At 36.8% G+C, this 15,805-nt stretch overlaps 1 protein-coding gene across 2 annotated transcripts in view; it reads left to right on the forward strand.

The window, feature by feature from the left end:
- Positions 1–15,147, forward strand: part of SP3 (Sp3 transcription factor) — a 31,213-nt gene extending 16,066 nt beyond the window's left edge. For both annotated transcript variants that reach the window (XM_021398050.1, XM_021398051.1), the window contains 3 exons: positions 6,975–7,167; positions 13,349–13,545; positions 14,047–15,147. In XM_021398050.1, coding sequence (XP_021253725.1) covers positions 6,975–7,167; positions 13,349–13,545; positions 14,047–14,363 — 707 coding nt within the window. In that variant the 3' untranslated portion in view covers positions 14,364–15,147. The remainder of the gene's footprint in view (positions 1–6,974; positions 7,168–13,348; positions 13,546–14,046) is intronic.

A 15,805-nucleotide genomic window follows, 5' to 3' on the forward strand; every position in this document is an offset into this window, starting at 1 on the left:
TCAGTGACGTTCATCTCCTTTTTTACAGCGTTGTCTGCCTCCCTTCTTGAAATAATTTTGCCGAACAAGGAGAATTAGCAGTTTTAATCAAAATCTAATTGTAATTGTGTCTAAGTTACTAATGTACTGAATCATGATTTTTTGATTGGGTATTTCCTGGAAAAAAATTAAATTATACCAGATCTGATCTAGGTTGGTTCACTTTTTTTGTAAGAAGCTGAATTTTTTTTTTTAAATGCACCTTTTGATTGTTCCAGTAGCATCTGAAGAAACGAGCAAGTGACCTGAAAAGAAGTAGCATTGGCCTGAAAGGGAACTTTGTTGCTTATCAACCCAGCTGGAAGATTAATTTATTTGAAAATAAAAAACTACAGTTTTCCAGGTTGGTCTGTGGTTGAAATAAAGTCAGAGGAGTCCCTTTTAAGAGTTGTCTTCAAGTGTCCCAGCAAGACAAGTCTTCATTTCTGCATCTTTCTTTCTGGCTCTTACATTGCAGGATTATATACAGCTGCTTAGGACCCATCTGCCTGCTGCCGGTGAAGCTTAGAGCCATGCCTGTTTATCAGTGTACACCAGCTGATAGAGAATAGGAGTCGTTGGCTATTTGTGGTGGGGACTTCATTCTAGTCCTGTCAGAACCTGAAGTCTTTATCATGCTAAAATAATTTAGCTATTATAAATCTGGCAAAAAAAAAAAGGGCGGTTTTCTCAGTAGTTGCCTACATGAATAGTTGCTAAAGTGACAGATGATCTCTCTCTCACCTGCTGGTGTCTTGTGAGGCTGAGGTCTAACATCTGTTTAGGTTAAGCACTCTAAACCCTCAAATATAATTAAAAAGGGAGTATTTACAATTTTATTTGCTGGGATTATTGTTTCATTGTGTTAATACTTCTGCTGAAGTAGTGCAGAATAGCTTTGTATGGGCCTCTAGAACTTGTGGCTGTTTTTCAGTCTTCCTGTTTGTAACTTCATTAATTTTACTTTCAGTTTTGGCGTTCTTACTTCTAAGGCATCCTTTCTGCCAAGCTTTTGTGAGAAGGACATGGTGTTAGCATGAAACTGAATCTCATTATTAAAAAAAGTCTTACGAAGTCCATCAAGTAAATCTGAGGCAATGATGTTAAGTAAATATTTTCATCTGACAACATCTGTTTTGCACTATCCTATTTAAATTTGAGGATGTTCATAAAATGATATTATCCAGCTTCATATATCCATTCCTTTTTTTTTTTTTTTTTTTAATATCCTTTTTTACAAGTTAATCATGAAGCAGGATAAAAACTCCCTTCAACCTGTGAGGATGTATGGGAAGGAACTGTGAAGTCAGAGGCCGGGGGTTTTATTTCTACTACTGTTTTAAGTTAAAAAGAAGGCTGGGAACCCATTTTCTGTCTTTGTGCAGTCTCATGATTTTAGGTCCATCGCTTCAGGTTCTGTCTTTTGATCCTGTTCACAGGATTCACACACTTTGGTTCTCATCTCTCAAGGTAACTCATTAGTGCATCTGGCTCATAAGAAAGTATATGAAGTTTATAGCAAGGACACTGTCAGTCTTTTTATAATGCCAGGAGTGCTCACCAGGATCATAGTTCCAATGACCTGCATGAGGATAAAGTTCTTGATGCATCTATGTTTGGATGATGAGTTGTAGATGGGCTGTCAGCATAGGAATACTGCTTGTAAAAGGCATGTTGTCTCAAAAGGTAGTAATTTTTAAGGATGAAAGGAGGAAGAAATGTGCATTGTTAATGATATGTCCTCTTCCTTTGTCATACAGAAGTGATAGTTCTCAGTATGCATTTAAATATCATGCCATTTTATAATCCATGTGTTCCATGTGTATTTTGTAGTTAAATTTTCTTAATGAAAATGTATTACTGTATTCTAATAAGTCACTTGCTGTGCAGAAGTCCCAAGCATATTTTATCAAGAATGGTGCCATCACTGATTTGAAAACAACAACAAAACCTTTTGTACCTCATAGTTCCCATAATGCCATTTAGAGTGGCATTAATTCTTTCCCTGCTTCTTGAGTCTTTGTTTATCTTTTTACAGTGTTACCACAGTGCTAGCTTTTTTTCTGAGCTACTGGAGCACTCACATGGTGCAAGGCTTACAGCATTAAAACTGCAAAAAGCTCTTCAGCCTTCTTTTAAAATTACTGAATGAAAATTATCCTAATCTGTTGATCTGTTACTAAGTATTTATTTTAGTAGCTTTTTTTAAGCATCTTCCTGATTTATTATCAGTGGGAAGCATTTAATTCTTAGACAGTGACAGGACAATTATTTTCCTTTAATGTAAATAGAGAACTGAGTATTTACCAAACAGTTCTGACTTTCTGAATTGTTGCTGACAATTCTGTCATTTGACACCAGTAGCTTTCTAATACTCTTATGTAGGAATATTTGACCCAGAATTCTGTGTCCTCCTGCTTTCCTTACCTATTTCTGCAGTTCCTGGCTTCTGTACTGAGTATGATCAACTCTTCTTCCGCCTTTCTAGTGATCCCCTCTTATATTTTCAATGGCAAGAAGTAAGGAAAAAATAGGGGTATGCTATAGCAGGTAGCACTGTTGAAAAGAGTAAGAACTCTTGAGAATCTGTAGACAACACCTCTCAACTGCAGTTACTGTTAGGTAATGGTTCTCCAACGATAATTTGTGTTTTGGGATTGGAAAGTACTGGTATTTGTACTTTAATTATTCTGATTTTTAAAGAATTAGCTTAGAATAATGCACTTGGAAATAGAATATGTATCTGTAGCTCTGTTTTCAGTCATTTGGCTGGTACTGCTTAAGTACTCAGTACTGTTCACTTTCTGCTCTCAAATTTGTATACAAGTTGTTTGCCTTACAAGCTTAAAGTATGGTGTAGAGCTGTTGGAACTAGATGATAGTCTTTCTTCTGAGCTGAGGTTCACTAGTATTTCAAGTTAACATTCTGTAGTGTATTTTCTGTTGTCTTGTAATTTGTTTAAGAAGAATACTTGAATTAAAACGTAAGTCTTGAGGGGCAAATTGAAGTAGAAATCACTCACCTTGTTGACTTTCCTGTCTGAAGGACTTGGATGGTTTTCCAGTCAGATTGGGTTTAATTTAGACAGGAGCTGAACTAGAAGAAGTTTAGTTTAAATTGGAATGAACAAACGCAGTGTCTAGGACATTTGGACATCTTTATTAAAGCTTCTTCACATCCACAGATATAAGCAAGATAAGTTGAGCTATTGAGGGAATGGTGGTTGCACTGTAGAGAATGCTGAAAGCCAGATGAACAAGAAAATAGAAAGGAGATGGGAATTCACATCTGTTTTCTTTTCTTAGGAGGGGTAGGAAAAGAAATATCTTTTTGTAAAAAAATAAATGAATAGGCGTGACTGATTACAAAATGTCAAAACTGCAGTCAGTTTGTGATGCTGTGAGGAGATTGATGTGAAGGTATGTGCAATGCTGCTGCAAATCTGTTTTCAGTTGAACAACTGTATTTCTTCTTTTCAGACCAAGAATTAGTAAAACATAGTTGAGTTAAAAGCAGGGTGGTTTCAGCATCTAGGAAGAAGAGCTGAACTAGAAGCCCATGGTTGCAGGCAACTACAGATAATTCTGAGGGTGCCTTTGTGACATTCTGCAGAGACAGGCAGATCCAGAAATTTAGGTGGTGGTGGTGAAGTATGCAAACAAAGCATTTTCGTATGGCATTCTCATCCCTTTCCAGTTTATCTCTGTTTTTATAGCTGTTGGATAAACTAATAACGCTTCTCACTGAAGAAGAAAATGCTGTTTTCTTAAAGTCCTGCTGGAAACAGACCAGGATAGAATGTGAAAGTTCTCTCCACTGTTTTGATTCAATTTACCTGATGAGCTCATTTGATACCTCTTAAATTAAGTAAATGACCAGGCTGTATCAGTGGGCAGCAATAACACTTTCCACATGACTGTAGCTGAAATGTAGTCAAGAATAGTACAGCTGCATTTACACCTGCATAGTTTCATCCTGTCAGTTTAGTTAATCTTCACTGAAGTGCTGAAAACGAATAGTGTAGTTATTTTTATTCACCAAATGCACTTAAACTTGCTCCATATTGTAGCCAGCTCTCAGTATTCTGTGATTATGGAATAGTCCCCTTGGAATGAAGGTGTACACCAGGATCCCAGTTTCTGTCCTTCAGAGGAAAGCAAAAGCTGAAACAAGTCTAGCTTCTTAAGATACCAGGAACTCGGTTGAAACAGTATTTTGGCTGAATTTCCCCTTCATGCTTATTTAGGACTAGATCTGGAACTTAATGAAGAAGCAAGGACATATGGAAATTTGGAAGCACAGAAAGAAAATTGTAATAAGGCAGATGTGACCTTCATTTTTGCCTGGGTTTAACTGGTGAAATACAAAAGTTGCCTCAATGCTACCAGTGCTTGCATGAGCTTGTTAGAACGTTAGGGATCAGTGTATCTAGTCCCAAAGAACTATGTGGAGATGACTGGTAATTTTTTGGTGGCACATACACGCAGGCTGGAAGTGGCCTGTGCTAGCAGCCTTACCACCTCACTGTATTTGAATTCCTGTTATGTGCCCCGCTGTGTAAGAGTCAGTGAGGCTTTTGTCTTTTTCTGAAGATGCCTTAGGTGCAACTTACTGGTATGCTTAATAGTGTATATTTTTTTCCTGATTCTTGGTGCCCTGTAAATATATCATTTCTGAGGTATATGTAAGTATCTCTTTCTCTTTTGATTCAGGACTAGATTTGTACCTTTCACATGAAAGGTGAAATGGTGAGCTTCTTAGTGTAGCACTGAAGCTCAGGTAGTTTGCAGGTGACTTTGGACAGTGCAAATGCTTACTGCAGTAGTTCTGCTGATGTTACTACACACGTGAAGAGTCAGCAAAAGTGAGTGTGCTGGCTTTTGAATTCCCACAGCTCAAAGCCTAGCATTTTTTTCCAAATTACTGTACAGATGCAACTAAAAGCAAGACAGTCTATGATGTTAGGAAAGACTGGACTGAAGCCTTATTGGCACCAAGCAAATTTGTGTGTAGCTGCACCCTTTGTCTCTGAAGAAGTGCTGGAGGTGACTGGGAAGGGAGACTGGGTAATTACTACTCTTTACATGTTTTATCATTAATTTATTTTCTCATCTTTACGAGGACAGGATGTCAGTTATGATCTGATCCAGCACAGTTTTTGTTGTTTCATAATGGAATTCGTTCAGCTTTGGCTTCATTGTAGAGATAACTGAGGCACTGATTCCCAGAAAGAGTTTAGGATTGCCACAGTGCTCAGTTAAGGTTTCAGTGTTAGAGTGGAGTCAGAGTTAAGGATGAAAATCTACATGTTTATTAATAGAGGCACTTTGCAGAGTAATCAGTCTCTAAATGCATCCAGAAGGATGTATGGCCTTTACTTTGAAGCTTCAAGGAAAAGAGGAAAAAAAAAAGAGAGAACAAACCAAACATTTGATAGCTTGCATTAATAGTAGTTTGTGCCAATGGCTGATCATTTTCACTGGGGAAAACAAACAAAAAACCCACAGTGCTAAACCTGAGAAAGGGCTGGGTTCAGCTTTCTATCTAAAATGACATTTAGAAACTGTTGTTGTTTGTTTTTGTAAATACAGATTTAGACTTTCAACTCATTGGGAACCCAGAGGAGCGTCTGAAGGGGAAAAAACGTTCCTATTAAAATGTAAATTTGTTAAAATAGTTGTCTCACGGGATACTGTGATAATGTAATTGGTTCTTGGATTAGATAGAATGAATGCTTTGTTGCTGTGTGTAGCTGTCCAGAAAGAATGCTCAAGCAACAGCTGATAGCTGCTCATTACCTGTTGATGGTATTAAATGCAGTATGTAACATTCTTTGAGGTTGTTCTGTTTATTTTATGTTACAAATTAAAAAGCTGTGTGAATTTCATGTTCAGCTATGCAATCATAGTGATGGTAGAAAATTGAGTATGTGCTTTTGTTTTTTAATGACATGAGTGTAGTCCTCTACTTTTTAGTTGGATTAAATACTTTTGACAGCTTTGAGTGTTAAGACTGGACTCGTAAGTCTTGCCTGATGGGTTCTGGATTTGGACTTGATTTTCTACCCATGTTTTTGGGGACATGAGATAGAAGACTTGTAGAATATTCTGTCTTTTTCCCGAGGCATGCGCTATTTTAGAGATATGTAGATGCTTGTTTGGGATGGGGAGGCAGAGTTCATGTGCTTGTGAATATGCATCCTCTGAATGGAGACTTGAGAGACTCTTGCATTCATGAAACAGCAAAGACCTATGTTGACATACTAGCACAAAATAACATTAATGTAGTTTGTACTTCTTTCTAATGCTGAACAACATTCTTCCCTGAATGTTTTCTTCTCTATGAATAGTTGTTTGTACTTCTTTTTCTTCAAATTTGAGATGAAGGGGGAAAAGGGGACGAAGGAGTGATTTTTTTCTTTGTTTGTTTTCCTTAGATATCTTGGTCTTTTTTTAGTTCAAAACTTTTTATTTAATTTGTTGTTTTATTTTTTATCACAGTGCACACTGAAAAGTTTTGAAGATCAGCCATAAAGGGCGTTTATATTGCATGTCACATTAACTGAGGAGTCCTGTAGAAATGTAACTAGCTGCTCAGGATCAACTGAAAAATGCGTTTACCTTTTTAACCTGTGTTCATCCTCTTGTTCCTCAGGTTTTCCTGTCTTTCAGGCAACCAAAATCCTCCAGGTTGGCAACATTGTGTACCAGGAATGGTTCAGATTTGAAGTTTAATACTTCATTACAGCATGTCTTCAACTTTGAAATGTATAGCAAGATAAACTTTTAAAATATTTTACAGGTTCCAGGGGCACAGAAGCAATGTCAGTATGCAGTAAAGCGTGTTGACTTTTGACTGACACAACGCTCTCAACAGTTAAAAGATTTGATCATTATAGTTTCCTTCTCTGTAGTTAATGGGCTTCTTATGGATCTGCGTTTCGTCTTTTCTTCAGATATTAGGATTAAAGAAGAGGAGCCTGATCCAGAAGAGTGGCAGCTCAGTGGTGATTCTACACTGAATACCAATGATCTAACACATTTGAGAGTACAGGTGGTAGATGAGGAAGGGGACCAACCACATCAAGAAGGAAAAAGGCTGCGACGAGTAGCATGCACATGTCCCAACTGCAAAGAAGGTGGTGGAAGGTATGTAACTTGAAGTGATATAATGCATGGAATGATGAAAACAAATAGTGAGGGGAAAAAAAAAAAGGAGTTAGTTAACAGCAGTTGGCGACAGCAAGAGAAAACTATGGGCTTATGCAAAAGAGCAATGAAGGACTGCTACCTTTGTTCCTGGGCTTGCAGATGGAAGGAGAGATTATTCCATCCTCTCTGGGTTACTCCATTAAGATCAACTGCAAAAATCTGGAGTTAGATGCCATCTAGTACAAGTGAGGAGAGTAGAATGTAGCTCTAAATAATACGAAAATGAAGTATTTTGGAATATGCACATCTGTGATTGGATTCCTGTCATATGTCAAGGGCTTGATTAAACACCATGTTCCTGCATTTCCTCACTGATTGAGCATTTTTTTTCAGTTTGATTGCTTTGGAGCGTTATAAAAACAGTTATCCTGGCTTTCTTCTTTCTTAGTTTCCTAAGAAAAAACAGGATTGTATATTAGATCTAAGTAACATTTTTTTTAATTGACTGATTGTTTTCAGTCAAATTTATTGTAGATAGGGCAAATACAAATACTAAGTTTTTATTAGTATAAAACTTCAAGGCTCTTGAGGAGCCTGTGTTTTATCATTCTAAGTATCATGAAAATATTTTTCAGCTCTTCTTTCTTAGATTTTATTTTATTTTAAAACACTTCATTTCAAACATATCGATTATAGATAGGAGAGGAAGTGGGATATTAGGTGCCTTTTGCAAGTGAAAATATTTAGCCTACCTTGGCAAACTTTGTGTTTGATGGAATTGTGCAAAGACTCCTTTGCAGTAGACTAAAATTTGTTCATTTTGGTAATACTTTGTTATCTAAGATGGAAGTCTTGTTTTTGTGAGTACTGGGAAAGAGCTGGAGCAAAGGTGGCCATGTTTGCTGTGATCTCAGTGGCCCTGCTCTGAGCCTGGAAGTTGGACCACATGACCTTCAGAGGTTCTGTCCAAATGAAATTACACTGTAAATCACTGTGTTCTGTTTCAAGAACCTGTGAGTGTCCATGGCTTTAAGAATTTAAAATAAGTACTCGCTAAATATTTCTATTGTCAAGTCTTTTTTTTTTTTTCTCTGTGTTGTAGATACCTTCTTTTCAGGCATAGGGAGGTAATATGTTAGACAGCCATGTCAAATAAAAATTGTTTTAAGACACTTAATGGTTCAGGTTGGATATTAGGAAAAATTTCTTCTCTGAAAGAGTGGTCAGGCACTGGAATGAGCTGCCCAGGGAGATGGTTGAGTCACTGTCCTTGGAGGTGTTAAAGAAAAAAAGTTTAGATGTTGTACTAAGGGATGTGGTTTAGTGGGGGAATATTGGTGGTTGGTGGATGGTTGTACTAGATAATCTTGGAGGTCTTTTCCAGCCTTGATGATTCTGTGATTCTCTGGTAAGACAAAATCACTTTCATGTGTTTTCATCACAAATAAAGTTATTGATGATATCTGTGGTTACAGTCATGGCATCTTTGTACATCAGCTTTTTTTTTGTTAAATTCCTACATGTAGTTCATTGAAACCTGGCACAGACATTCCTAAGTTCTTGGTGATCATTGGCTCTGCTCTGAAGATCTGCCCAAAGGACAGCTTGGATTGAGATTTGCTTCAGTCTAGGAGAAAACTCTGACAATGTTACATACAAAGACCATACTCCTATAAACCGTAGGGATTTCACATCGTCCATCTTTCTCATGCTCTATTCCAGGTTGGAGTGGCTTTAATTTAGATGCATCTTTACTTCAAAATCCTCTTACTCCTAAGTGGAGTTGCTGTGACACCTAGTTTTGAAGTTGAAGCTCCAGAGAAAGTCTTATTGAGAGATGGGTCTGATAAAGTCTGGAGAAGTCTGACTGAAACTCAAGTTGGAATTGGGGAAGGAGTTGAAGCCAAATCTAGGGCAGAGGTGAGATAGATAAGAATCTATAATCCACTGTTCAAGGAAGGACTGGGACACATCAAACATCCCAAGTAAGCAGAGAAGTAGGACAGGAAGTCAGGATCTGAGAAGAATTAGGACTGTAATAGAAATTGGATGGTGAAGGAGACAATGGTTGGAAAACAGAAAAAGAGTGAAAACGTCTACAGCTGCTACAGTAACTTTCCCATCAGAATGTATAATTTCTTCAGAGTCTAGCAGAAAGGAATAAAACCCAACAGAGGAATATTTTCTTTCCCTCTTTGGTATACATTGGTAGTGTTCTGTAGCTCCTACAGTTGTTCGTTTAGTGCAGGAATTCAAAGTTCTGTTTTGTCTCTCTGATGATGATTTCTAGAGTTTTAAGCAATAGAACATTTGCTTTCATAAATTTCTTCAGATAGCGTTCAATGTTCTTAAAATGATCTTAAAAGTTATGAAATTGAAACGTTGGAAGTTGGCAAATGCCAAAATTAAGATACCCTGTGTAAAAGCAGTTGCTTGTGCATATGCATTATGATTTGCAACAAAAACACATAGGAAATGAATAAGTTGATATTTAAATAATATGTAACTAGCAAGATGAGGAAGATGGATTAAGTCAGCATGAAAAATCTCAGTGAATACTGTCCCTCCAGTGCACTGAATGAGGTAGGAAAAGACAGTACATGGCTTCACATGGACAGACTTCTTCATAATTTCATCTGCTGTGTAATTGTAGTTTTGGCATTTCTTGTCTTTTTGGGTGGGACAAAGGAGAATGGAGGGTTGGTGTTTTTTTTTTTTTTTTTTTTTGACTCTCAGCAAAGAATTAGAAAATATTGCAGTCTTCAGAGGATTTATGTTTCTACCAGTTTGGTGAAGTAGTGAGCCATTGTTACTGTTATCGTACTTGCAGAGGAGAAGGTAAGAAACAAAGAGGGTGGTGTAGTGGATGTGTAAATTAAAACCTTATAGCTTCAAGCATATATAGTAGTTAGGGGATGATCATGGAGGTAGATGTGCCTCAGAGGATGACTGATCCCAAATGGACTGTCTTAAGCTTACAGTTAGTTTGTTGAAAGTCAGGTGGAAAATTCACTGTCCTCTCAATTCCGTCTGGAATTACACTGAGATGTGACTATTACTGTCTGGCTCTATAGAGGAACAGTGCTTCTGAGTTCCATTTCAGGTATGTAACTCTAAAATACGCATACTTAAAATAACTAAAAAGCCTTTGTTTTACTCTTGAAATACTTACTCCTAGAAATACTCCTGGACAGAAAGTCTGGTTTCTTAAGTAGATGAAGGTGTCTCCTATTGAAACAATTGCATTCCGTATGGCTACTGGGAAATGTGGTTTCTGATATTTATCAAGCTAAAATGTGCCATGCAAATAGTTGGTTGTTAATTGATTTGAAGACTTCAGTTGAGGGGTATGTCTGAGTCATATCTTTTTTTCTTGGTGATGATGGTTCTTGGCCAGTGCAGCAAGAAAGGCCTCTTAGTATGACGTGTTAGGGCGCGGTGCCAGTCTGTCACAGCTGCAGAGCATCCAGACATAATTTGGCTCATATCCAGTCACTTTAGAGCACACATGAAGCAAACGTGCAGATGCCTGTATGAAACTGTAAGTACACTCAGTAACTCATTCACAGTAGTCCTTTGGATTTCATTCTGTGAGTTCTGAACCTTCCCTTTGCTTTGAACTTCAGAGTGTTCACTGGAATTCCCTCACAGGTTAGGTGGTGTGCTCAGAATTACATACACTCTATCACCTAAGCTGACTGTGAGCTGAACCTTGATTTCCTTCAGTCTAGACTAAAGGTTCAGTTAAGCAACTTCGAATGATTGACTTCAGGCTCTTAGTTATTTTTAACAAAATTTGATTGTTGTTTCAGATGATTTGTGCTACATCTATGTACCGTGTCGTGCAAAGTTTAAGAAATACTTGCACAAGTTACTGTGCAAGTAACTGGCACTGGCACAGGTTGTCCAGAGAAGTGATGGAAGCCCCATCCTTGGAGACATTCAAGGTCAGGCTGGACAGGGCTCTGAGCAACCTGATCTAGCTGTAGGTGTCCCTGTTCATTGCAGGGGAGCTGGACTAGATGGCCTTTAAGGGTCCGTACCAACTCAAATGATTATGTGATTGTGGAAGGGAAGAATATGACATAAAAAACTTTAAAAAAACCAAATTCTGTATACAGAAATATATTCCAATGAAGAAATACATTTTGCTATAATTCACGGAAACTTCTTAGAGTTATATGGAGTAGGACAGGCAATGAAAGATGCAGGATAGCGGGATTCTGTGGGGAAATCTTCTGGTAACCAAGATCTTATAATGGAGAAGGGACATGGGTGTGCCTATCCTTATTGCCATGTTGGCTACACTGTTAGTGGATGCTTCCAGCTACCAAACAAGAAGACCTGAAGAAGGACTGTCTTGAACTTAAACCTGAGATGAATGTGAAATAAGCCCAAGAACTGGGCAACTGGTTGCAGTGGGACAAAAGGAGGATTACATTTTTTTTCCGTGGAGTCTGGAGAGTTGGGTGCTTTGTGCTGCAGGATGAACACTTCTGGAACTTCTGAATTTTGTGTGATACAGAAGCTGAGAAAGTAGAAAATGGGGCAATCTAAAGACATTTTGCTAAATATCGTTGAGTTTGGCTGAACCTCAGCTTATGAATATTGAGATTTTTGTGTAGGTGGCACAGTACAAAGCTAAATGTCTGACATTAGAGTTGATTTTATCTTTCACTCTTGACTTGAGGGGAGCCCAGGGAAAAGTATGAACATGACAGTTTAGATGTAGCATACATTACCAAAAATGGACATTTTAGTTGGAGTAGAAGATGTAAAAAAGGCAGTGTTTCATCCAAATAAGTGATCTTCTCTTGGGACTTTTGAGGAGAAAAAAAAATACATTAAGTCAAGCAAATACTTGCCCATGTAATTATGATGAAAGAGTTTAAGATGTCAGGTCAGATGTCAGAGCATTGTTTGCAAGGAATTCATAAACAAGCTGGAAAAGACACGAACTTTCTGTGAGGCCATGGATTGAGGGCAATAACAAAAAAAAAGAGATAAGCAGAATCTCTTCTGTCATCATTAGATGACGTTAGATGTAAAACAGAGATGCTCTGAATTCAGGGATGAGAATCTGGGTTTTATGGTTGCTTGGCAAATCCATCAGGTACTGGACTATTGAGTGGAAATGGAGCACCGTAACGTAAGGAAAAAAAAATGTCCTGGAGAGGTCACTAAAAATTCTATAACCAGTCATGGAGGAAGGAGTGCCAAACATTGTGATTTTGAGAATCCACTTAAGCTGTTAGAGGTTAACATTGCTGATTAATAAGGTGACATGATGCTTGGCTGCGTTTTTCAGTCTCCTCCTTTGTACCAGCATTTACCATTTGTATAGCTGCATTGTCAGCCAGATCTGTTCCCTGGAGCGTGCCTTTCAGCAACAGCCTTCCACTGGCTGGACTAGTCTCTTTCTCTGGGTCTTCATAAGCTTTTATCTCTTTGGTGGTTTTATTTAAAATAAAATCTTAATAATTCTTTTGTATTAGGTGCTTATCCTCAATCAATCACCTACTATTTCTGTTAGGGAGCATCTTAAAATAGGCGTAAAGCTCAGTAATCTGGATTATACTGTCTATTAATTGTTAAGAATTTTATTTCTGAAATACCAAGGAATTTATGTCAATATCAGCAAGATCAATTATTTCACTGCCACTCCTTGTAGTGGAATATGCTGGTTAGTATGCTTATTCTGCAACCCCAAACTGCTTCTCACGTTTCTCCAAGATGCCAAAAGTTCCATCTGTTCTGTTCCCAGTTGCCAAAATCTCTAGTTTCCCTTTTGGCAATTGCAGTTGTTTGTGTTTTTTTGCCAAAACCAAAATGGGGATAATTTTAAAATACGGGCACTTTAACATCAAAGTAGTACGAACTGCTGTCATAATTTTATTTCCAACTTTATAAACATGTATGTTCATTCAAGATTACATTTCTATTACCTAAACTTTACATGCTGTTGAATTTATAGTTTGTGGAATTGGGCTATCAGTATAGAATTTAGTTCCACCTTCTTATGGAGCGTACATTTATTTGAAACAGAAATGAGAAACTGCTCAGATTTGTTTGCAGACCTGTTGGTATATGTAACCTCTCTTAAATGTATGGCCACTGTTTAGGAGGAGTGTATCAGAATGAATAAATCCACTTTTTTTTTTTTTTCTTTTTTAAACAGAGGCTCCAACTTGGGAAAAAAGAAGCAACACATTTGTCACATACCAGGGTGTGGCAAAGTATATGGGAAGACTTCACATTTGAGAGCTCATCTCCGCTGGCATTCTGGAGAGCGTCCATTCGTTTGTAATTGGATGTTCTGTGGCAAAAGGTTCACTCGCAGCGATGAGCTTCAGCGACACCGAAGAACGCACACAGGTTTCCAATCTTTGATTCTGGAGCCTTTTACTACAGAAGTGTCATGGAGAGGGCTTGGTTAAATAGATTTTAAGAGGAAAACAGATTGTTGTATTCGACTGATTCTTATGTAGTACAGTGTTTCTAAAATCGGTTAATATTTGGTGCTTTTGGTTTCTTTAGGTGTGCATTTTGGTAGCTCTGAGGAGTAAAAACAGCAACCTTGTTGATTCAGAACTGACATTTGATCCTTAAATTACCTTAATTGAAATACTTCAATTCAGGTTCAACAATGAGTTTCATTTGTTTGAACCGGATAACTTTATTGTTTTGTTTTGTTTTGTTTTGTTTTTAAAGCAAAAAGAAAGGAAAATGGAGGGCTAGATGTTCAGGGCATTTATATATAATTCAGGAAATCAAGGAAGAACATGTGCTGGTGCATCATGGTTAGAGCACCTGTTAGAGATATTGGAATGCAAGGCTCATATTTTTCCTTTTGTTTTTTCTTGTCTTGTTTGACAGGTGAGAAGAAATTTGTCTGTCCGGAATGTTCAAAACGCTTCATGAGAAGTGACCACCTTGCCAAACACATTAAAACACACCAGAATAAGAAAGGTATTCACTCCAGCAGTACAGTGCTGGCATCAGTAGAAGCAACATCTGATGATACTTTGATTACTGCAGGAGGAACAACACTTATCCTTGCAAATATTCAACAAGGTTCTGTTTCAGGAATAGGAACTGTTAATACATCTGGCACCAGCAATCAAGATATTCTTACCAACACTGAAATACCTTTACAGCTTGTCACAGTTTCGGGAAACGAGACAATGGAGTAAATATTACACAAGATACCTATTAATTGTGGTTATTTTTATACAGTAGTGAGAAGAATATTGTTCCTAAGTTCTTAGATATCTTTTTATTGATGTGCAGAAATTTTTGGATTGACAGTAACTTGGTTATACATGACACTGAAATGCCTTACTTTGTATGATATTCCATAGTATATTAAAATGGTAAAATTGCATGGGTTTTGTAGGTACTTTTGGAATCTAGAAGAGATGAAATTTTACCAAGTTATATTAAAAAAAAAAAATTTAACGATGGAAATGGTAAAATGGTAGTCTAACCAAATGCATCAATCCTGTGTGGTTTAGTGTAAAAAAAAATTAAAAAAAAATGAGAACATGTTGGTATTTATCTATTGTAAGATAAAAGAAGTTGATGGGTGAAAAGAAATCATGTTATGATAAAAGAAATTTTGTAATTTTCTTGATGACTGGAATTTTTATTATGCATAACTGACAAATCAAGTTTCCAAGCAAATGTTACATAGTGTAGGCTTTACTTAGCTCATCAACTTGTCATTTTGAAGCTAATTATTTTAATTAGGTTAACTATGTACAATATTTTAAGCATTACTCTTGTAAGATTTTGAAAACTACATTTTAACATGGAACTCTAGGGATAGTCACCTTTTAAATCCTATTGAAAAGCCATGTTTAAGATTTAATTTGCCAAAATGATGTCTTGTTAATATTCTTTCAATAACCAAGGTGGGCAATATAACCAATGTTAAAAAAAAAAAAACTTAAAATGATAAAAAAAAAAAAGTATGTATAGGTTGAGGCATTTGGGTGGTTAGGCAAATGTTATAGTGAAGTATATCCCTTCTCTTGAACATTGGAGGACCAAAAATAAGGTGTATTGCGTCTCAGCAGTGATTTTTATCAAATCTTTTTCCAGAATCATCTGTCTGCCAGGGCCTTAAAAGCCATTATGTAAATTACCAGTAAAATATAACATATGCAAGTACAACGGAAAGATCACTTCCATATTGACAGTACTCCTAAACATATGGATATAGTCATAGTGAACTAGGGGTTTTATGAGGTTTTTATTTGTTTGTTGTTTAGTTTTTGGTTAGTCAATCTGCATTTAAATATCAGCCATCTTTCCTTTTTTGCTTCTTCCCTTAAAAATTGTATGTATCCAGTACATTTAACTGATAAACATATATGTTTTTTATTATGCTGAATTTTCTTTTTTTAATTACTGTTTATATTTTCAATTATAGAAAAATGTACAAAATGAAGTTATATAGCCAGTCTATAAGTGCTATACCATTTTCCAAAAATGTATGACAATAATTACTGCAGTTCACCTATTTACAAACATTTGGAAATCTGTTCATTTGTTATTCTTAAAACCACCTCAAATTTAAAGGCTACCTTATTGTACGTTTAAAGTGTATTATAACAGTGTGGTAGTTAATAAA

Source organism: Numida meleagris, chromosome 5 (genome assembly GCF_002078875.1).
Source record: "Numida meleagris isolate 19003 breed g44 Domestic line chromosome 5, NumMel1.0, whole genome shotgun sequence".
Lineage (NCBI taxonomy): Eukaryota > Metazoa > Chordata > Aves > Galliformes > Numididae > Numida > Numida meleagris.